The sequence below is a fragment of the Orbicella franksi genome, chromosome 12, assembly GCF_964199315.1.
Source record: "Orbicella franksi chromosome 12, jaOrbFran1.1, whole genome shotgun sequence".
In the NCBI taxonomy this organism is placed as follows: domain Eukaryota; kingdom Metazoa; phylum Cnidaria; class Anthozoa; order Scleractinia; family Merulinidae; genus Orbicella; species Orbicella franksi.
In genome coordinates this window covers 8,776,588-8,796,777 of record NC_138156.1, presented here as the reverse complement: position 1 = coordinate 8,796,777, position 20,190 = coordinate 8,776,588, and the positions used below count along the sequence as shown (strand labels likewise).

The 20,190-nt window shown below is 41.8% G+C and overlaps 2 protein-coding genes across 2 annotated transcripts; one reads left to right on the top strand and one right to left on the bottom strand.

Annotated features, from left to right (window-relative positions):
- The first annotated feature begins 20 nt into the window (after window positions 1-20).
- Window positions 21-3,205, top strand: LOC145462620 (uncharacterized). The gene is made up of 4 exons (XM_081446190.1): window positions 21-744; window positions 1,677-1,788; window positions 2,333-2,676; window positions 3,030-3,205. The coding sequence occupies exons 1-4, from the start codon at window positions 639-641 to the stop codon at window positions 3,140-3,142; spliced, it is 675 nt and encodes a 224-aa protein (XP_081302316.1). The 5' UTR covers window positions 21-638; the 3' UTR covers window positions 3,143-3,205.
- Window positions 3,206-5,382: 2,177 nt separating this feature from the next.
- LOC145463414 (EF-hand calcium-binding domain-containing protein 5-like) lies at window positions 5,383-20,129 on the bottom strand. The gene is made up of 19 exons (XM_081447169.1): window positions 19,193-20,129; window positions 17,925-17,988; window positions 17,217-17,290; window positions 16,958-17,070; window positions 16,501-16,543; window positions 15,950-16,049; window positions 15,340-15,684; window positions 14,853-14,981; window positions 14,076-14,235; window positions 13,493-13,574; window positions 12,252-12,405; window positions 11,749-11,885; window positions 10,123-10,524; window positions 8,953-9,234; window positions 8,387-8,493; window positions 7,987-8,240; window positions 7,695-7,791; window positions 7,085-7,320; window positions 5,383-6,508 (listed from the first exon to the last, which is right to left on the bottom strand). The coding sequence occupies exons 1-19, from the start codon at window positions 20,024-20,026 to the stop codon at window positions 6,285-6,287; spliced, it is 3,837 nt and encodes a 1,278-aa protein (XP_081303295.1). The 5' UTR covers window positions 20,027-20,129; the 3' UTR covers window positions 5,383-6,284.
- Between the last annotated feature and the right edge of the window lie 61 nt (window positions 20,130-20,190).

Below are 20,190 nucleotides of genomic sequence, written 5' to 3'. Positions count from 1 at the left end.
GCGTTCCGGCTGACAATGAGAACGAAATGAAACGGGACGACCGCTTGCGGTACCACCCACGTGATAAGAATCCAGTGCTTGGATCCTTTGGAAAGGGTTGCTCTTCTACACCCTAAAATGGAAGCAATAATGGAATATTCCATAATCTTCAAATGTATACCAAAGACAAGAAATTGAGAGAACCATTTGGCGATTTTCGATCTCGATTTGCGCTCACCCTCCGCTGGACCATCTGTACCTGTATCTCTCCGCCGGAATCTATACCACGCTACTTATCTTGAATTTTTGGCTATCCTGCATTGAGGAACCTTTATCCAAGTTTTACTTTTTGTTAACTCTCGAGAGAAGTTTTGCAGCCGTGAAATGTGTTTTCTTTTAATTTACTGTAACAACGACATGCTACGGTAGCGTCGTTTTTTTGTGCCGCGATGCCGCGGTCAGAGAGCGGACTGAGCCGAGAGATTGACGTTGAAGCGGAGGACGGAACAACCAATCAAATAAAAGCGTGCGCTTAGAGAATTCAATTGTTACGCTGAGCGCGCGGCTAAAATCTTCAGTCGCACGGAGATTATTCTTGCGAGCGGGCGCGTTTTGAAGTGCAGCGAGTGAAACGTTAGAAAAACACGTCTTTCTTGACCATGATCGTTTACAAAGCAACAGTGTGCTTTATACTGGTGATTTGTTGTCCAATTCATTTGTTGTTGACTAACTTTGCCGGAAAAATCCAGTCAAATCAGGAAAAAGGTAACAAAGAAGGGATCCTTGCATTTTCAAAGCATCTTTGATGTTAAGTTACTGTAAGAAAACTGTTATCGTCGACTTCCACGGCTGTTGAGAGAGCCTGCGTCTCGACCAGTTTTGACAATATATTATCATTTTCGTTTAGTTTTTCTCGAAGTCTGCTTTGTTTTGAAAAGTTTCACCCTTGAATGACTGAGGTTTTTTAAACTTTTGACGTCACAGTCACTACAAAGCGCGCGCGTACCGTGACGTCATCTCTTGTGAAAAGCGCGAGCTTACACTCGTACCCAGGAAATCCGCTTGGAATAATGATGCCCAAGGGTTAAGCCCAAGGGAAGTTCCCATTAGGTAGGGAGTAGAGGGAAGGAGGACCCTAAAAGAGCTTACTTGTGGAAGGCGAGCCGCGCAATCACGTAAAAACTTTAAAATTAAGTTTTTATTCTGAACAAGCAAGTAGATTTCAGTGAGGCCGAAGCTCATAGTTTTCGCAACAGAAGTTTTACCCTTAAAAGTAAAGTAAATAGAGGATATTACACGTTGGCTCGAAGATATGAATTTTATGTTCTCGTGGCAAGAACAATATCTCACGAGTGAGCGAAGCGAACGAGTGAGATATTGTTCTTGCCACGAGAACATAAAATTCATATCTTCGAGCCAACGTGTAATGTTCTTTTTATTATATGGAGAAACCAATTCAACAAAAGCAAAAGACGGGAATCGTGACTTCATTGAACGATACGACACTCACAAAGGTGACATACGGAAAATACGCCACTCGGGTCCCGGATGAAGTGGCGTATGGAATCTACGAGTGGTTTAGTTCCCAGTAAAACACTCTTCTCCATATAATAAAACACTATATTTTAGAATGCACAATTTTAGTTTTATGAATAATTTTACCTATAAAGCTGATCGCTCGTTTAATTTTTCTTCAGGTATAACAGGTCCCGTCTCTATCCGCACGTTTCGTATCTGCGTGTGGTTATTCGTTCTGTGGTATTTGTACCTTTTCCTCAAGTACTGTTACTCGTATTACGTTCAGTACAAGTGAGTATATACCAGAAGTCCTGATATAGCTATAAGATGTTCAGCTTTCTTATACTATTCTGTCATATTACCTCAACGGACATTCGAGAATACGAGAGCCGAGAAATTTAAAAGGCGCGAATCATAAGTGAGTGAGGCCAGTATATTTGCTGCGAGCGTCTAAATTTGGGTATTTTATGTCCGAGTAGAGGGTGGCCTGGGCTTTTTTGTTTTCCTTGTGATATAGATTTTCAAGGGCACAAATGACTAAAAAATACCGGGTTTGTAAACTCTGATATCCAGACCTAGTCACATTAATGCCAATACTAGTGGACAGATATAGACTGCATGAAAATCGCAGGAAAGTTAATTGAGCAGAGCGACATTGTGACTGGTATTGGTTTGGTATCTCGCATGGCTTTTTGATTGATCTCATGCTCCTGATTGGATATAGCATGATACCTGCACGCTTTTCTTTAACCAATCACAAAGCTGAGTAAAGAACCACTTGTCTTATTGCTTTATGTCAATTCTTACTCAACCAAACGTTTTTTCTTTTCACTAGGATTCGTTATGCTCCAGGCTGGTCTGCTAAAACTCAGAAGATGGGTTACAGTGTCTGCCTGGCACCTGAACTGCCTTACATTGATAGCAGTCGCCAGTTCTGGCCTGACATCGACAGCCACGTGACCAACGAATCGGCCAATCCTACTCTGTCTCATTCGGAGATCCCTGACAAAGAAGAATCAATTCACCCTCAGTTGAACTCTTGTAACCATGCCAACTCACTGTGTCTGAGCGGCAGTGACTGGGCCCGAATCCATGGCTTAATAAACCTGGCGCTCGCGCATCGTCAAAGGCGTGATATTGTCGGGCCCAGGTCACCTCTGACTCCATTCAGGTTAACAGGTGAATAATTTAATTTCCGTCCTCTTGAAAAAAACATTCAGTCTCAAAATTTGTGTTGTCTTATCTTGACCTTTCGCACTTCTGTATGGCTTCCAAGTATCTTGTGCATTCTGTAGTTTTGAGCTTTTACTTGATGTTATGATCAATCTTTTTTCGTGCGTCAGTGAAGCAAAATCACCTAGACTGACAACAACTTCGCCCTTAAGAACGATTTTCATGTTTTAGCCGAGAAAATAATCATATCATAAGCACAGTTTTGTTCACCAATTTCGTTATCTCGTTAACAAGTGCTTGATAAAAGATATAACTATTACGATATTGTGGTTAATGTTGTTTAATTTGTTTTATTCTAGGACCATCAAACTCGGTTACACGATGCCACAGTGTAATGGGCCTGGCGCTAGCCCAGCGTCAAAGGCTAGATTTTATTGGTCCCAGGTCTCTTCTGGTTACAGTCCTGTTATAAGGTAAGAAGTTATGGTAACTTATTATACGTTGTTGATGAAATTATGAGGTGATATTCCGCAACGACGTCTTGCACCCTGCAATACGATAGACGATGTTATTTGTTGTTTTGCTTTGGACTACGAATCAAACCCGTGTCGCAAACAGTCGCATGTTACAGTCGTAAACAAGGTTAACAGCGGGTATCAAAAACCACACCAAGCTCTAAGAAAAAATGAAGTTAAGTCTGCATATGAGCCAAGTGGCTCATCAGGCCGGAGCTTATCTCGGTCTCTGTAGCATGAAGCGACTAGGAGTATTTCTACTCCCCCCTGGATGGATGCTAGTCCATCGCAGGGCTACCCCCAGCATTAAGTTCGCCGGTACCCATTTATACACCTGGATGGAGAGAGACACTGTGAGAGTAAAGAGTCTTACCTAAGAATACAACACAATGTCCCCGGCCAGGGCTCGGACCCGGACCTCTCGATCCGGAGTCAAGCACACTAACCATGAGGCCACCGCGCCTCTAAACAAGAAAAAAGATAAAATTCGCCCAAAAATCATGTGACAATTAACAAACATATCCTGCTACAGTGTTTCACAGATAAAGGGATCACTGAAAATTAATTGTTTTCATTCTTTCTTTCAGATTTTAGTCTGCACCGACAAGACACTCTTAAATGAAGACTCACTTTGTACATATTCCAGTTTTGACTAAAATTTTTAAGGAATGAAGAACGATTGTAATTCAATGTTACTTTTATAATTGTGTGTAAGTCTGTGAGTTTGTGCTGTGCGTGGTCTTGAAGTGTGTATGTGTGCGGTCTGTGTCTAGGTGAATAAAATAAAAGATATGTTTTTCTGTACGGCTTGCCTGATTTCTTGGTCACGTATAGCTATTTCGAGAAAGGTTGTCCTAAAAACGCGACAATGCCGAAAAATATCACGGTTAGTGGCAGAAGGGGAAAGCACAAAAACATGTGTCCGTTTTCTTTTCCTGTAATCGCCTTCAAAAACATTGAACTTCAGCTCAATCAGCAGCAAACCATCACTACCCATAACACCTTTTGGCAATGTCGTGTTACGCCAACCTTTCTTGTAACCATGCCCCACTGTAAACATATATATAAATAAAGCCTCCATTTGGCGCGAAAATATGCTCGGATATTTGTCAGCGGACATTGTCTGTTCCGGGAAGCGACCAGTTTTCCGAGAGCGTAGCTCGAGGAAAACTGTGAGCTTCGAGGAACAGATAATGTCCAACAAATATCCGTGCATATTTTTGCACAAAACGGAAGTTATTGTGTTTGTTATCCTTCAAATATTTTTCGCATTACGCGTAGTTTTGAAAATTGGGGAATATCATCATATACTCCCTGGTTTTAGGTGGGGAATATTTGGTCACGTGACGCGTTTAGACCAATTGCGCGCGGGCGAAAATATTTGATGGATTATAAGATGGCGTATTTTAGTAGTCAATGTGATTGTCCAGGCTTTTGAAACGCTGACTTTACAGATCATAAGCGAGAGAGAATTAAAGAAGTGTCAAGAATGGCGCATCTTAATTTGGCGTAAATTTTTGGAGTCCGTCTTTCCTATCTTAACAGTTCATTTTCCTTTTTGTTTCACCTTCTACTTTTGAGTTTTCCTCTATTCTAGGGAATTTTGTGCGTCGCAAGAAAAAATTACTTAACGTATAGTGGTATAGCTCCTTTAACGGAGATGAGCGTAGAAATATGCTGCTCACTTGTTAGTGTTGTTCTGCTTCTCCGATACTCCTTTTAGCCTCAACGAAAGCATTACCTTATCTAGCCTGTCAGCAGCGTCCAGCTGGAAGGGTCTGACCGCGGCTGGAAGGGCCGAGAAAGAACTGGGTTAGAGTGAAGTGACCGAGGGGGGAATTGGGTTGGGGTTCAGCTATTCTCTTTTTACCCGCGTTCTTGTTGCCCCATCCTCGAATACAGCGCCCGTTCTCAGGCAATTCCCAAAACAAGTGTGAAGTGCAAACACGTAGGGTTAAGTGTTCTTGAGCCTAGTGACTCACAGAAACTGCGCTGGTTTCCCCCAATCTCTGCAGCAGGTAACGACCAAATGTACTCCTACTTCCCCGGATAGGATCAGCAGTCTATCACGGGCGTGCGAGTGTTTGTCATCGATTTCATGAAACATATTGAACCGTTGTAAACAATGGGAAGACCTATGTACTAAAAACTCTTCAAATCGTTCTATGAAGTGCATAATAAAAGCAATTCCTCACAATTGTTCAGTTAAAAACATCTTTTATTTGGGAAACTTAAACTTATCATCAATTTACATTTTTTTCTCAAGTGAAAAACAAATCCCCAAACCACACAAAACAGCGCATTCAGTTCAAAAAGGGTTACTAGAAAAATAGACTTCAAACTTTCAATGCTGATTCAACTCTTAAAGTTCACTCGTTTTAAAAACTAAGTGAAAAAACAGATATATACATAATGTACAAAAACGGTGATATAAAATTCTTTATAATAAATAGGAAAAAAATCCTTGTTCTAATGACTTTTGGCAATACAAATGAAACTTTGTGTATAGAGTCTATGTAATATATCGCACAAGAAAAACCGTGTTTGACCACATTTCCAAACACCGAGAAAAGAGTTACGACGCGTAGCGGAGTATTTTAACGAGCGTCGAGGTGTTTGGTGTTTTTACCAGTTTTGAATAGGTTTTTTAATGTTTTTTTTTTCTTTGCATCTTTCTGTTGCCTGTAAGATTAAGGATGTCCTACTTTATGTAAAGCACTCCGGTGGTTTATACTCGGCATATCGTAAGAGGCAAGAGTAATGCAACAGAAGCTACTATCGGAGACAATTTGATTTTCCCAAGGCGCAATGTTAGCAACTAGGGATATCTACAATATCCCTCCATGCAGGAGTGGGGTGGAGCACCAATTTACAATGCCCCGGTTGAATGGACAATAATGCAAAACGGTCTTTCGTGTATCTCCAATCCGGGTATTAGTTTTAACTAGCATCAAAGCGAGACCAACAGATCATTATCATAATCTCGGCATTGGACTGGAACCTAGCTTGCTAGTGCCACATGAGCCTCCACCGCAAGCTAGTTCCAGTCCAATACCGAGAATACGAAAATGGTCCCTAGCTTCTCGATTTGGTATAAAACTACTCGGTCACTTCCGACTTAGTCCATGTATTCTGGGGCGAGGGCCGTCCCTTTCCCATATCGGTGACCACTTCACTCTTGGCTTGCGGGCTCACCACTTTTCCAGGGCGAGTTTCGCTCATCTTTTCAGTGTGTTCAATCAGCGACAAACAAACAAATGCCCAGTTAAACAGATACTGAGCAGGCAATGAACCGTGCTTCGCCACCGCTCCTTGAGGCACATCTGTGAGTAACAAACAAGGGAAAAACAATTAGTCACAAACAAACAGGCCTTGAGGCATATAAAGTTGCCTTTGTGACGGCGCCCTTCAAAACTTGTCACGTACGTCATCTTTCCGTGAGCAGTTTTGAACTCACTGCACTATGAGTCAAAATTCTTAAAAAATTCTCACACAGGCTGAAAGAAAAATAGAGGTTATGCTCTGAAGGTAACTGTCATACAATAGAAGGTAAACCCACTTCAAAGCCAACCACAACTATCACAGTAGGTCAAAATAGGTTAATAAAAAAACTCAAAGTGAAAATATATAGCCTAGGCCAAATACGAGCATTTCGCCAAACTCGCTTGCGCCCGCGACAGCTCTCATCGAATCTCGTACTCTCTCGGCGTCTGTCGTCCACTCTCGTGCGCTCTCGGCGTCTGTCGTCAACCCTCGAACGCTCTCGGCGACTCCCGTCGCCTTTCGTGCACTCTCGTCGAATTTGAACCTGTTTAAATGTTTGAATCTTTGAAAGTTTTCTATCGCTTAACCGCTTATAAAACTCATGAAAAACAAAGAAAAGGAAGGGGACTACTTACCCTGAAGCTTTCCAGCTAACGACTTAGCGTCTACACCGATAGAATTCTTCTTCGCTGTGGGATCGTAGGACGTTATAAGCTTAACCAGGTCAGGATTAACCATCTGTTTACACATACTCCACTCGTTGAACTTCTCCTGTTGCTGTCGATCCGTGTAGAAGATCCCTAACACGGCTTTCAGGATATCGTGAATCACTTTAGGCGGATCCTTATAGCTCTTGATCTCGGCAAAGGCTCTGCAAATTTCAATAAAGTCGCGTTTACACTAGATTACTGTCTTCTAAGGAATGTCGTTAAACTAACACCATGGCAATCCCAGAGCCACACGATCACTTTGGCGGCAATCGCAAAATAAACCAATAACTGACATGCAAAAACTCTACACGCGGCAAGCGCGGGAAAAATTACGAGATTTGTATAAGTTTCGATCAAATTGGCTGCAAATATATCTGTTGTCTTTGATTGGTTGAGCACCTTGTATGGGAATTTCAACCTATAGCAGAGCACAAAAACTCGTAACCAAAGCAACTACCTTTAGAAACGTAGCGGTAATATTGAAAGTGTCATCGAAGGAAATTAAACTATATAAAAATTTGAATAAGTAAATTACCTGGCGTCCAGCCTTCCCACGTTCTCTCTCAGGTCCAGCAGCATAAGGCGGTCAAACAGCACGTCAATTCGAGCATCTTCGTACTCCTTCTCCACCTCTACATACCCAAAAAGCAATCAGTTAATGATAATTATTAAGTAATGACGAACGTAGGTGCTACTTCCTATAGAGTAAATGAGCACGAACAACAGAAAGAGAAATCAGTCATGGGCACGAATTCTCGAGAGGTACAGAGGCTATCCACTCTGATAGTCACTAAAAATGCTGCGGTTTTAATGACACGTCAACTCACCCAACACAATGTTTTTCTCGGCTCCGCCTGTGATCTCTCGCGCTACCTCTCTATGCGCCTTGGCCAGCAGTTTGAGCATGCGCTGTATCTCCTTGTTCTCGTGCGGTGGAAGAGCTTTGAGGTCACCAATGCTAATGTCAACCACAGCAACAGCTCTCCCTTCCCCATCCCTGAGCGGAAAGGCCATGTGACGCTCGCCGTACGCATCTGCAGTGATGGTCTCTGAGCTCTCTACACATTTGAACAAGTAGTCTCTGAAAATAATTCGTAAGAAAATTTGCTCAATAGATGGACAACTGTTTTCTTCACATCTGACCAAACAGGAACATGTTCCTCTTACTCAGCCATGAGTATAAATAATTCTTTATAAGTGATGTTAGTTCACTTATTTTCTTCTCACCTGAAGAGATTGTCTCTTCTATCCAGTCTTGGTGGATTTGTATAGTGCTGACTAACCCCGTTGTGAGCCAAAGTCATCATTCGGCGAAGAACTAACCCGTCAGTAGGCTAACGACAAAACAACAAGAGAAATTAAATAATGAAAAACAAAAGTTTAGACAGCGTTTGCAAAGCCGAGTTGAACAAACAGTCACGCTTGTTGTTACACATGTCAAGGTGATATTTAAACACTTTATGCTCACCAAGTCGTGGTTATAGAATTACTTGTAAACCTCAGTTAAGCCACCAATTTTAAAAAACCACCCGGAAAGTATTAATTTCTATTGGCTACGGGGTTGTAGGCGTTTCACACAACCCGGTCAAATGGTACAAAATCAGCCTTGCTGGGATGCAAGTGGCACCAGCCGCTTGACTTTCCTTTGTTTTGGAAGTCTCACTATATTTAACTTGCGTCCCCGCATGACTGATTTCGCAGCACTAACAGGTTGTGCAAAGGGCCTATCACCAGGAGAAATGTAGGAAGTTCGTACTATTCGGCCTATTTCTGACCAGAATCAATTCCTTTACCTTCAATCCAGGTTCCACCATATATACATTGACATTTTGTACATTAGGACTGCGCCGTAGAATCCAGGAAACTGCTGACTCGGCAACTCTAAGCGTTTTCCGACGGATGTCCACAAACTGGATGGCTTGGCTCAGGGCCTTGGCCACGCCCTGGAAGAAGCTGATCTCATGGGTGATAAAGACGGGCTTGTGAGGATCTGCCAGTGTGTCAACACCAAGGATGCCGATCACTCGCCGCTCGTGATCTTTTAAAGGCAGAGCGATGAACGAGCCGTCTCCTCCCTGAGAGAGATGACGAATAAAAGAACAGTCATTACGATAGCAAATGGTCCCAAGTTTTCAAGCACCGTGAGCAAAATGACGTGGTATCGCTTAGGTAACTGTTTACAGACGAAGGAAGTTTCTCCGTGTCCGTGTTTCTTTAAGGCCCCGTCCAAACTACGCCGGAGGAATTTGAAAACGGAGGTTTCACTATGAAAATGCATCAAATGTTTTCCGCCCACAGCACGCCGGAGGAATTTAAAAACGCATGCTCAATCAACGGTCATTTCGGATTTGTGTTTGAGGAAAAAGCGTGACGTCGTCGTTTTCGAAAGCTTCGTTTTCAAAAAATCAAATCTCTCCGGTTTGAAGAGCGTTTTTGAAAAGCTCCGTCTTCGTGGCGGATTAGTGTGGACGGTGGGTCTAATCGTAGAAATAAAGCTGCGCTTTCAAATTCCTCCGGCGTATTGTGGTAGGTAAAGTCTGCATACGAGCCAAGTGGCCCCACCAGGCCGGAGCTTATCCCGGTTTCTGTAGCATGAAGTGACTAGGAGTATTTCTGCTCCCCCCTGGATGGGATGCTAGTCCATCGCAGCGTTACCCCCAGCATTAAGTTTGCCGGTACCATTTATACACCTGGGTGGAGAGAGGCACTGTGAGAGTGAAGTGTCTTGTTCAAGAACACAACAAAATGTCCTCAGCCAGGGCTCGAACCCAACCCGTTCGTTACGAAGGCGAACGCACTAACCATGCGGCCATCGCGCCTCCCACGGCGTAGTGTGGACGCTGGATAAAATTTCATGTTTGTGAGGAAAGACTGAAATAAACTTGAGCTAAAGCAGAGTACTCCTTTGATGTGGTCAGACTTATCAGCCTTCGATCTCAAATCCTAAAGCTCTCAATTCTTACCTCTTCTCTTCGGTTAGGATTCCAAATTGTCACCCCAGAGTGGGTCGCCACCTTAGGCACGTGAATGGGTTTCCCAGAGTCCACGGCAGTCCAGCTTAAAGTTTTCACGTCCCTGTACAAAACCTTCCCCAGCACGTGCGGAATATCGTCTACTGTGCAGGACACGTAGCGCAACAATGTCTCTCCACGATGCAGCTGGTTCACGTCGTCATTGTTTTCGAGCATGCAAACTGAAGAACTCACGATCTTTCCTCGTCCATGTTCTTCCGCGTCTTTGAAGAGAACATGGTATACCGCGCGGTAGACTGGATCTAGTTGCGCGCCGCCGGTCTGCGCAGCAACATCGATCATCGTCATCCATCGCTTTCGTGCATCACCGCGCCTGCGCTCTTCGAAAGACCGCTGTGGAAATGAGTGCAGAGATCTTGTCAGAAAAACGAGATCGAGACCTGGATGAATTATTTGTTGCCGATACACGTACCGCAGCCAGATAATCAAAATGTTTGTCGTAAACACGATTTTTGCAACGCTATAAAATTCTCTCTCCACACCCAATGAACCCATCAAAGTTCACATTTAAGTTTAAGTTTAATAATACTTTGTCATACTAGTACAAGTAAATAAATCACAGAAATTACAAAAAGTACATGACTGGAGAATAACTGGGGGAAACTAAATTCCCTTACAAAGAATATTCTCCGATATTAAACATTCTAAAAAAATTAAGAAGTGAAATTTACAATTTAAGTGCGGCCCAAAACTAGCTTAATTAAACTGTGTACTAAAATTGACACTATAAAATTACGAAATAAGATTTAAATACAGCCCAAAGCTAACCAAATTAAATTGCATACATGTCACTCACGAGTTACACCTGATTTAAAATTGACACAAATGATCTAATAGATAGGATTTAAAACTGCTTAATGAAGGTGCATGCGGAGACAAGAGGACCATTTTGTCAAATCCTGATTAAAATCCTAAACGTCTACTCAACCTATGATAGACTCTGACTCAGATTCTATCATAGGTTGAGTAGAAGTTTAGGAAAACTCCGCCATCATGGGTTATTACTTTATATTATTACGTCATATTACTTCATATTTGACAAAATTGTGTGTGTTTTGGTGACTTGTTATCAATGAGGACACTTTGTGATGCATATCATAAGGAATTCGAATCTCATTAGCGTTCAGCCCTGGACATATCTGTCATGGGTCGACTTCAACAGTTGAATTTGGTCCATCTTTGAAATCAACCTTTTTCGTTTTATCTTCTTTATCATCGTTTTTCACCCTGCTTGAGACGTTTGATTTTGTTGAAACTTCCGAATTGAACAACTCTTTCCTGTAGAAAATGTACATTATTTCACCCAATTTCCTCCAAACTTACTAAACTTGACTCTGAAGATGACTTCCGCCAGGGTGGCGAAACGTCAGTCACCAACAACATGCAGTTTTTTCAGAACTACCCACACCCGGACGATCACACTATACGAACTAAACCTTTTCTAGCAGAAAACCAAAAAAGCTTTGAATAAATTGACTCCAACAATACAATTCGGTTCGTTCCAACAGAACGGATATAGAAAATGCAATACGGGCTTAATACGGTATCAAACCTTACCTCCACGCTTGTGGTGAGAAAGTGAATCAGTGACTCAAACACGTCCTCCTGTGGAAAAGACTTCACTATGGCATCAATGCACTCACGGAAAGTACGCTTGTTAAGTGTGCTGTTCACCTGACCAAATACCTTCAGAGCTGAAATTTTACAACGACAAATAGAACATTAACATCCTTTTAAGATCGAAACGTTAGAGCACAGCCCACGGCAATTGATCGCAATAGGCCTCAAAACTGGTATCTGGAATATTATTGGGGAAGCTGGAAAAATACTTGGGGAAAGGTAACTCAACAAGAGACATAATGTGGGGGACTGGAGGGGGATTGCATTCTGCGATGGACTAACACCCCATCCAAGAGGGAAGGGGGTAGCAATTATTCCTAGCCGCTTCATGCTACAGAAACTGAAGTCAGACGCCGGCCTAGGTCAATTCAAGACTTGGCCAGTATCGACGATTAAGTTTCGTAATTTTAGTCAGTTGAAGATAAACTGGCAACTCGTACCTTCTTTGAAGTTGTCGATTCCATCAGAGCGCCATTTGTTCAACACAACGTGAATTTCTTCTACCTCCAGATAACCAGAAGCGTTCACATCCCACAACTCGTACAGCTGATCAACTTGACGGCGCCTCTTGGCTGAACGAGCTTCCATGCGAGCCTGTCAATACAACAAAATGGCCAATACGTTAATAAGCCTAGCGTTCTGAGAAAGCGTACCGCTTATCATCAAAAGAATACATTGTAGTCCTAAAAATTTGTTGAACTTTATTCCTTTTGGCTACAACCTGGGAGGCGCTGAAATATTTCTCTTATAAAACTCGAACTTCAAAACACTAGCTTGGACTTTGAAAGTCAGAAAATTGTGTTTGATTAACGAAAGCTCTTTTTCTTGAAAAGTTACAGTTCAACCCCTATAAGACGGCCACCCTCGGGGAAATGGATAGTGACCGCTTAAAGGGGGCCGGCCGTTTGATAGGTAAAGGTAAAGGTAAAGTCTGCATGCGAGCCAAGTGGCCCATCAGGCCGGAGCTTATCCCGGTTTCTGCAGCATGAAGCGACTAGGAGTATTTCTACTCCCCCCTGGATGGGATGCTAGTCCATCGCAGGGTTACCCCCAGCATTAAGTTCGCCGGTACCCATTTATACACCTGGGTGGAGAGAGGCACTGTGAGAGTAAAGTGTCTTGCCCAAGAACACAACACAAAGTCCCCGGCCAGGGCTCGAACCCGGACCGCTCGATCCGGAGACGAGCGCACTAACCATGAGGCCACCGCGCCTCCCCTTTGATAGAGGTACAAACAATAGAAAAGCCCTCAACGGGACTTTGATTACTGGCCGCCTAATAGGGGTGGTCGTTTTATAGCTGGCCACTTAATAGGGGTTCGACTGTATGCGCAAGTTACGGTCGTTTTCCTTTTCTTAATGATAAATCAAAGTGCACTCTCATTGAAAGCTATCACATCGGCGTTCATGAACAAGAGTAGAGTCGAACTCCTGTTAAGCGGCCACCTATTAAACGGCTACCCCTATTAGACGGCCAGTAATCAAAGTCGCGATGAAGGCTTTTCTATTGTTTGTACCTCTGTCAAACGGCCAGCCTCCTTTAAGCGGCCACTATCCATTTCCCCGAGGGTGGTCATCTAATAGGGGTTGAACTGCAATAGGTAACAAAGTTCAGTCATTTTAGCTCCGCTCGCCATGGCTACCTACACCGGCCACACTAACAACCTAAACCATACACACACCTTGTTCATCCTCGCCATTCGTTCATCATCTGTTTCGACATAACCGGCTCTTACAAAACGGACAAGATCATCAAACACTTGTCTGAAAACGTAAAGCAGAACATCAAAATGTCGTCTTTACTTGTTAAATCAGATTCATGTTACGTGACACATATGCATCAGTCAATGGTTCCAATATAATAAATGACAGCTATAACAATTGATGTAGTGATAACTAGTTGCAACACCACCACTGTTCACGACCTATCGCGTTGCATTCCTTGGGACAATCTGTTGCCCCAGGGGTTCCCTCAGGGGTTTCTCAGGGCTTGCCCCAGGGTCAGAAGCACTCCCAATAAAGGGTTTGAGCACTGACGATGACAGAAATAACCACATGCCTTAAACATGAAAGTTCCCTCCGCCCCTTTTGCACAAAGTTTCAAATTTATCGAACTCTTCATGTAACAATTTATTGCCACCTGGGACATTTTTTCATGTTGTCATCATTTAACCACCATGCAACTTTTACGCCTCTGACAACAGTTCAATTTGAAGCACGCCTTTCCACAGTATACTATAAGTCGATCACAAATTCAGGACTTACTTGACTGGAGTACTTCCAAGAAACTTCTCCAGTAGATGTATAAACTGTGGCTGGTTGAGTGAGTTTTCATCAAATGCTGAGCCTTCAGTCACTGACTTTGGTCTTGGTAGTGTGCTGGCCGATGTCTCTGTGTCTTCTTGATCCGACATCTGATCATCAACTAATTGACATAGCAATGAGAAGAATACAAATCATATACTGTTTTCATATGATGCTGATGTGTTGCTGGGGTATTGTACACTTGGCACAGGATGAGGACCTTACAAAGATCTTGGTACAAGCTTAGCAAAGATGCCGACAAAAATCATTACACAATCCTCAAAGGATAATTTCTTGCAAAAAGCTTGCTCTCAAATTTACCTTCAGGGTCGCTATCAGTGCTTGAACAACTTTACTTTGTTGTATTAAAATCATAATCTAGTGGGTAGATAGCTTGCCTGGGGCTTAGCCTAAAATGTCAATCATGTTTCGCCTTCAGCCTAATCCCCCGGCAACTAAGCTGAGGGTTAGAGATGACTGACACTTCAGGCTACATGTAAGTGAGCACGAAAAGTTACTCGCTAGACAGGCATATATATTTGTCCTAAACGACCAAGCCCTGACCCTTAAGATGCTCAATACATGTAATTACTATAGGAACCTCCACAGGTAATCGGAAAGAGCTGTAAAGATCCTTAAAGATCTTTTCAAGATTTCACCAGGGCTTTATAATGCTAATTCTTTCTCAATCATTGACGAACAAAATATACATAAAAATAATGATCACATCAGACATACTTTCATCAGGGATTGACTCCAACAACTTCCTGTCTTCTTCTTCATCATCAATTATTTTTTGTTTTATTCTTTCTTTCTCAGCTTCTTCATCTTGAACTTCACCTTGATCGTCATCACCAGCTTTCTCATCTTAAAACATGCATTCAAACCAGAAACAAAACCAAGTAAAATATTTCACTTAAAATTGTCATGCAAAATTATTAGTGCCCCAAACCGAATGAAAAAATCATTATGGGGCAAAGAAAGGGTGCAAATTCAGTACAATTTAGCTCTAGCCCTTCCAAACTGATAACAAAATTTTCTGGTCCAGAAGCAAGTCATTGATTTGTACAAAACAAGTGCAGTCACAAAATGCACCCTGCTGATGGACTAGTAAAGTTCTCTTGCCCTGACTGAGCTATTAAATCTGACTCTCTATGACTGAGTTGCTAAATGTTACTTTTGACATTGCACCCTTGTTAAGAATACTTTTTGATGTTGACCTCACCTTCTTTTTCTCCATCACCCTCTCCATCTCCAGGTTGATCCTCAGCATTTTCAACAATTTGATCTTCTTCTCCTCTGTTACTTTCTTGAGGTATTTCCTCTCCTTCTGTTGGTTCATGAGCTGTTTCTTCCTCTGCAGCTTCTTCTTCTGGTTTCTCTCTCTCCTCACTTTGTGGCTCTTCTGATGTTTGTTCAGGTTCTTTGGCTGTTTCTTGCAGTGGTTTTTTATCAGGCTCTGCTTGTTCTGTTTGTGGTTTTTGCTCTTCATCTGTGCCTGCTCCTGCATCCTGTTTCTGGTTAAGCTCCTCATCTTCATCACTGGTTTCTTCTATCTCCAAAACAGGCCCTGAATACAGAAAAGTTGTTGGTTAGCTTGGGTTAACATCTCTACATCCACTGCAAGTACTTCATTAACATGCCTGTAAATATTATCAGCCAACTTTCCAAAGTTGGATAACAATATGGATCAAAAATACAGATAATTAATACTGTAATTGTAACTACTGTTGATCACCTTTTGACATTTGAATAACATTGGAAGTCCACCGAAAAATTCTAGAATTCAATGTACATTTAGTAGCCTAATAACTACTGGCGAGTGACGAACTTACACTTTCTTGGATTACGTAGGGAGTTCCTCATTGGTTCAACTGCATTATCATAAAATGAGCATAGAATATCCAGAATACGCTTTCTGTCTACATGGCCAGCCTAAAGGGAAAGAACAAAAGAAAGAATAGTTATGTTCATGTATCATGTCATAATCATTTAAAATGCCACACATTTGCCAACTTCTTTTCATATACCAACTGGCAACTACCACAACCAATCCTATTGAACACCTCATGCTGGAGTGGAGCATAGGCTAGTGATGGGACCCCTTCATACTCCTTTGTCTCCGGCCATACCAAATGACAAATGATACACATAAACATATGCCGAGGAAAGTGCTGACTGCAGTATTAAGTGCAATTTTCATCAGTGCCCTGCTTATCCAAAATTGTGATCAAGATTAGATTTGGAAACTGGCAAAACAGGAGTGTTTTGTGCTAGGTAATCAAATGGGCTGTGGTTTTTGGTATAAGTCTAATAAAGATGAACATTAAATAATAAACAATCAAGGCAGGTACATTGTAGACACAGTTTTTTTTGTACAACTTACATTCTTCATGTCACAACTCAAGAAAAGGTTCCTCAGAGTAAGTCTACAAGGAAAAAGACTACTGTTAAAAGCTCTTCACATTCCATGGGCGGGCAAGATGATCAAACTTCCCTCCCCTTGATTGGCTACCCAAGCGGGCAAGATGGCAATATCTTGCCGGCTCAGGACCACCCTCTGTGTCCCACAAGAAAAATGTCCCCGAAAGTCATATAATAAAACCTGTATTGACCAAGCTTGTGTGGTCAAGATGGCTGGATATTGGCCTCATTCTTTTTTTGTGAGTTAATGGACCTCTACTCCGTCTAGTCCATAAACATACAAAAAAAGAACTTGGCCAATATCCAGCCTTCTTGAATGAACAAGTTGGTCAATAAACCATATTCTGTACACTTCAGTTTGAGATAAACTAAGTGATGGTCTGAAAAGGTAACAAACATAACTATTGAACATAACTCACCTCATTGCTTCTTTCACAGTAGCTGCTCTGTAATGTGCTGCACAGCGAGTTAAGTGGTCGATAAAGGCATTGAAAGCTTCCTTGGAAAGATTGCCAGCAAAAGGACGAATGTACTATAAACAAAACACAATAAAAGTAAATAGATTGCAATGTTTTTCATTCTGATTGAAGTAATTGAAGGGATTTAGATTATTCTATGATGTTTACAGGTGATGCAAATAATTAAATGAACATGTCATATGTGTATAATATCTCTTACATCTTTAAATTGCTGCATATTGACCATTTTACCACTAGAATCTGTCGGCTCAAGGGGAATAAGAAAGGATGCACCTGCCAAAATGAATAAATAAAAGATAAGTAAACAGTGTCACATCAAGGTAATGTTGAAAAAAAATTAACTGTGACAATAAAATCAATTTAACACTGCCACATTTTATAAGGGGTGGCAAATGGTCCTTCAAAAACCATGGGTCTTGCAAAATTTTCATCAAATTTCAAGCGTCTCACAATCTTGTATTTTAGAGGTTATGTGCATCTTGCAGTCACAATTTTTGCAAGCTCAGAAAGTCCTGAAGTATTGATTTTTTTTTATAAATGACTTCTGAACGTCTTAGAATCCTGAACATTGTGAGCTTGCATATAAAACACTTTGAAGCAGGGATTTCATTAATGTCTTCAGCAGGAAGGCAACAGGTTTTAACAGGTGACAATACTTTTTGAACTGAAATTCTTTACAGGAAAAACTTTCGTCTAGATGGTCAAACCAGGTAGACAAAATCGTTCTCATGGTTCAGGTCAATTTGCCCTGAATGCCCAACGCTTAATGAAACCCCTGTTTTAAAGTCTCAGTCTCACAATCAAAGAAGTCAAACTATCTTGTGCTCACAAAGAAAAATGCTAGTGTCACCTTCCTGCAGAGTCTTGCATTTACTATTCACCACCCCTTTTATAATTTAATTAGTACCTTTCCTGATTTCTTCTGGAAGATTTGCAGCAACTTCTTCAAATGATTTTAGAACATTTTGAACCTATTTAGTAAGAGTGCAAAATTAAAAAGTTACAGTGTAGCTCAGTCTTCAAAAGGGACGTGGTTCACAACTGCTAAAAAGGGTTGAACTCTTACATGTAACTCTGGCATACCCAGGGATGGGGAGGCTAAACAAAGTCATATAGTGGGGAATCCTTGTCCCTATGTTTACCCTTTTGTATGTTAATTGTACCATTGAAAGTTCACTGCATTTGAGTTCACTCCAATGTACCAAAAAAGATTACTCCTGATATTACAAGTTTGGTGGCAAATGACTTTGCTCCTAACATTAAAAACTTGTTTCCTCAGTCAATAAGAGGGATCTGCCAGAGGTGAGTTTTGCTGGTCTATGTAACAGGTTGCCAGTTGAGAGTTCAATCATAAATTGCTCCTGTTTGACAATGAGTAGTCCCTCTTCGCTTAGTCCATTGTGTGTGACATGAATGAAAATCTGGGGACCAGAAGCACGCAAAAGGAGGGACCCTCCTTTTGCACGCTTCATGTCCCCACGATTTCTCGCCCCCATTTTTTCCTTGAGGTTTTTTACCATCAAGCTTGATGGACTAAGTGAAAGAAGAACTACTTGTAGTCTATGCCCTTGTATCAGCCCTTAACATCTGATCCACTGTTTGTGTATAATCAGAATGTGTTCACATTTTAGTTTTATGGCAACTATAAACTTCCACTGATCCAAGTGCTAAAAACTCACCTAATGACAAGCTGGAGTGGGATGGCAGATATTATATACATTAATTGGGAACAAACTTGTAGGATACAAACTTTTGATGGTGCAAAACCTATAACAGACCCCTTTTACCCTTATCTACCATCCGCCCCCTGTCTAAGCCTTTTAAGTCTGGAAACAATAATTACTACATGTACATACAGTTGAACCTCCACTAATGGCCACCTCTCTACAATGCCCACTTTTTTTCATTGCGGTGGATGGTTCATACATTCACTTATATCTCAACCCATCTACAATGGCCTCCTCTTCACAACAGCAATGGCCAATTTTAAGCATGTCCTTAACTACCAAAATAACCTCTCCACCACAGCCATCTCTCTATAACGGCCCCTTTCATCTGTCTCCAAGGTGGCCATTGTAGAGAGGTTTGAGTCTGTATATAGTGAATTGTGGATTCATGATGGGAAAACTCTGTAAACTGCGTTTATCATAACTGATAACAGATATATTCACTTACAACTGATAAGGGAAGAACACCATTCCAGTCAGCAGTCCACTCAGGAAACTGCTCCTCCACAGCAATAGAACGACGGCGGTTTTCCATGTTCTTTTGGTGCTCCTCTTTTTCTCTTGCTTCACGCCTTTTCTTGGCATCAGCCTTGAGCTTAACAAGTTTGTTGTCTTCCATTGAAAACACCTCCTTTTTGAGGTCTTCCACTACTTTGCGGATGCCCTTCGCATAGGGTGAAGCTTCCGCAAAGTTACTATACTTAGGATTATTTCTCATAAGAAACTGTGCCAGGTAATCAATGGGATTAAAATCTGGACAGAAACCCTCAGAATCCGCCAGATCTCTCTTTTCAACCTCAGTCAACAGTTTCTCAACTCCCAAAATTAAGGTTGGTAAAAGATTTTCAACCAAATACACTCTCACATCCGAGGTAAGGTCGTTGTCATTAAGCCAGTCTCTAGCTAGAACATCCAGAGGAACTGTTCTAGCAACAAGACGGGAAAGCTCTTTAGATTCAGCATCTCGTTTCTTGCGCTCCGCTTTCACCTCCATCAGCCTACGGGTGATTTTTTTCTCCACGTTGCCTCGCCATCTGTTTAGCGCGCTTCGTGTAAAAGCCCTCAAAATTGGAGACGCCATACCGTCCGTTTCCAAAATATGTTGACTGATCACATCAGAAACCGATAACGCTCTCGATCTTCCTTCAAAATGCTCGGGCGACATGCTCTCTGATCTTGCAAGAAAGTCTTCTTGATCGGCGTCCGTTCCTAAATCATCCACTTCAAATTCGATCTCTGTGGCGTTCAGAGGCTCTTTCGATAATGCTACTGCTGCAGCCATTTTGCTAAATGCACCCTGAGTAGATTCTAATTGGAAATCCTGGGAAGTTCTAAAACAACATGAGAATTAATCACTGTTCTAAGTTCGAGAATGTTATGACTTCAAACATGGCGGAAAAAGAACAGTTGTCTGTTTCTATGACAACTCTTTGACTAATTACCACG

Bases quoted from the DNA above. Each gene is read 5' to 3' on its own strand.
- LOC145463414 (XM_081447169.1), bottom strand. From the start codon at position 20,026: ATGGCTGCAGCAGTAGCATTATCGAAAGAGCCTCTGAACGCCACAGAG. The intron at 16,544-16,957 runs GTGAGTTATGTT...TTTTCCTTGTAG, and splicing joins ACTGTGAAAGAAGCAATGAG to ACTTACTCTGAGGAACCTTT. The intron at 11,886-12,251 runs GTACGAGTTGCC...GTAAAATTTCAG, and splicing joins AATCGACAACTTCAAAGAAG to CTCTGAAGGTATTTGGTCAG.
- LOC145462620 (XM_081446190.1), top strand. From the start codon at position 639: ATGATCGTTTACAAAGCAACAGTGTGCTTTATACTGGTGATTTGTTGT. The intron at 745-1,676 runs GTAACAAAGAAG...ATTTTTCTTCAG, and splicing joins CCAGTCAAATCAGGAAAAAG to GTATAACAGGTCCCGTCTCT. The intron at 2,677-3,029 runs GTGAATAATTTA...GTTTTATTCTAG, and splicing joins GACTCCATTCAGGTTAACAG to GACCATCAAACTCGGTTACA.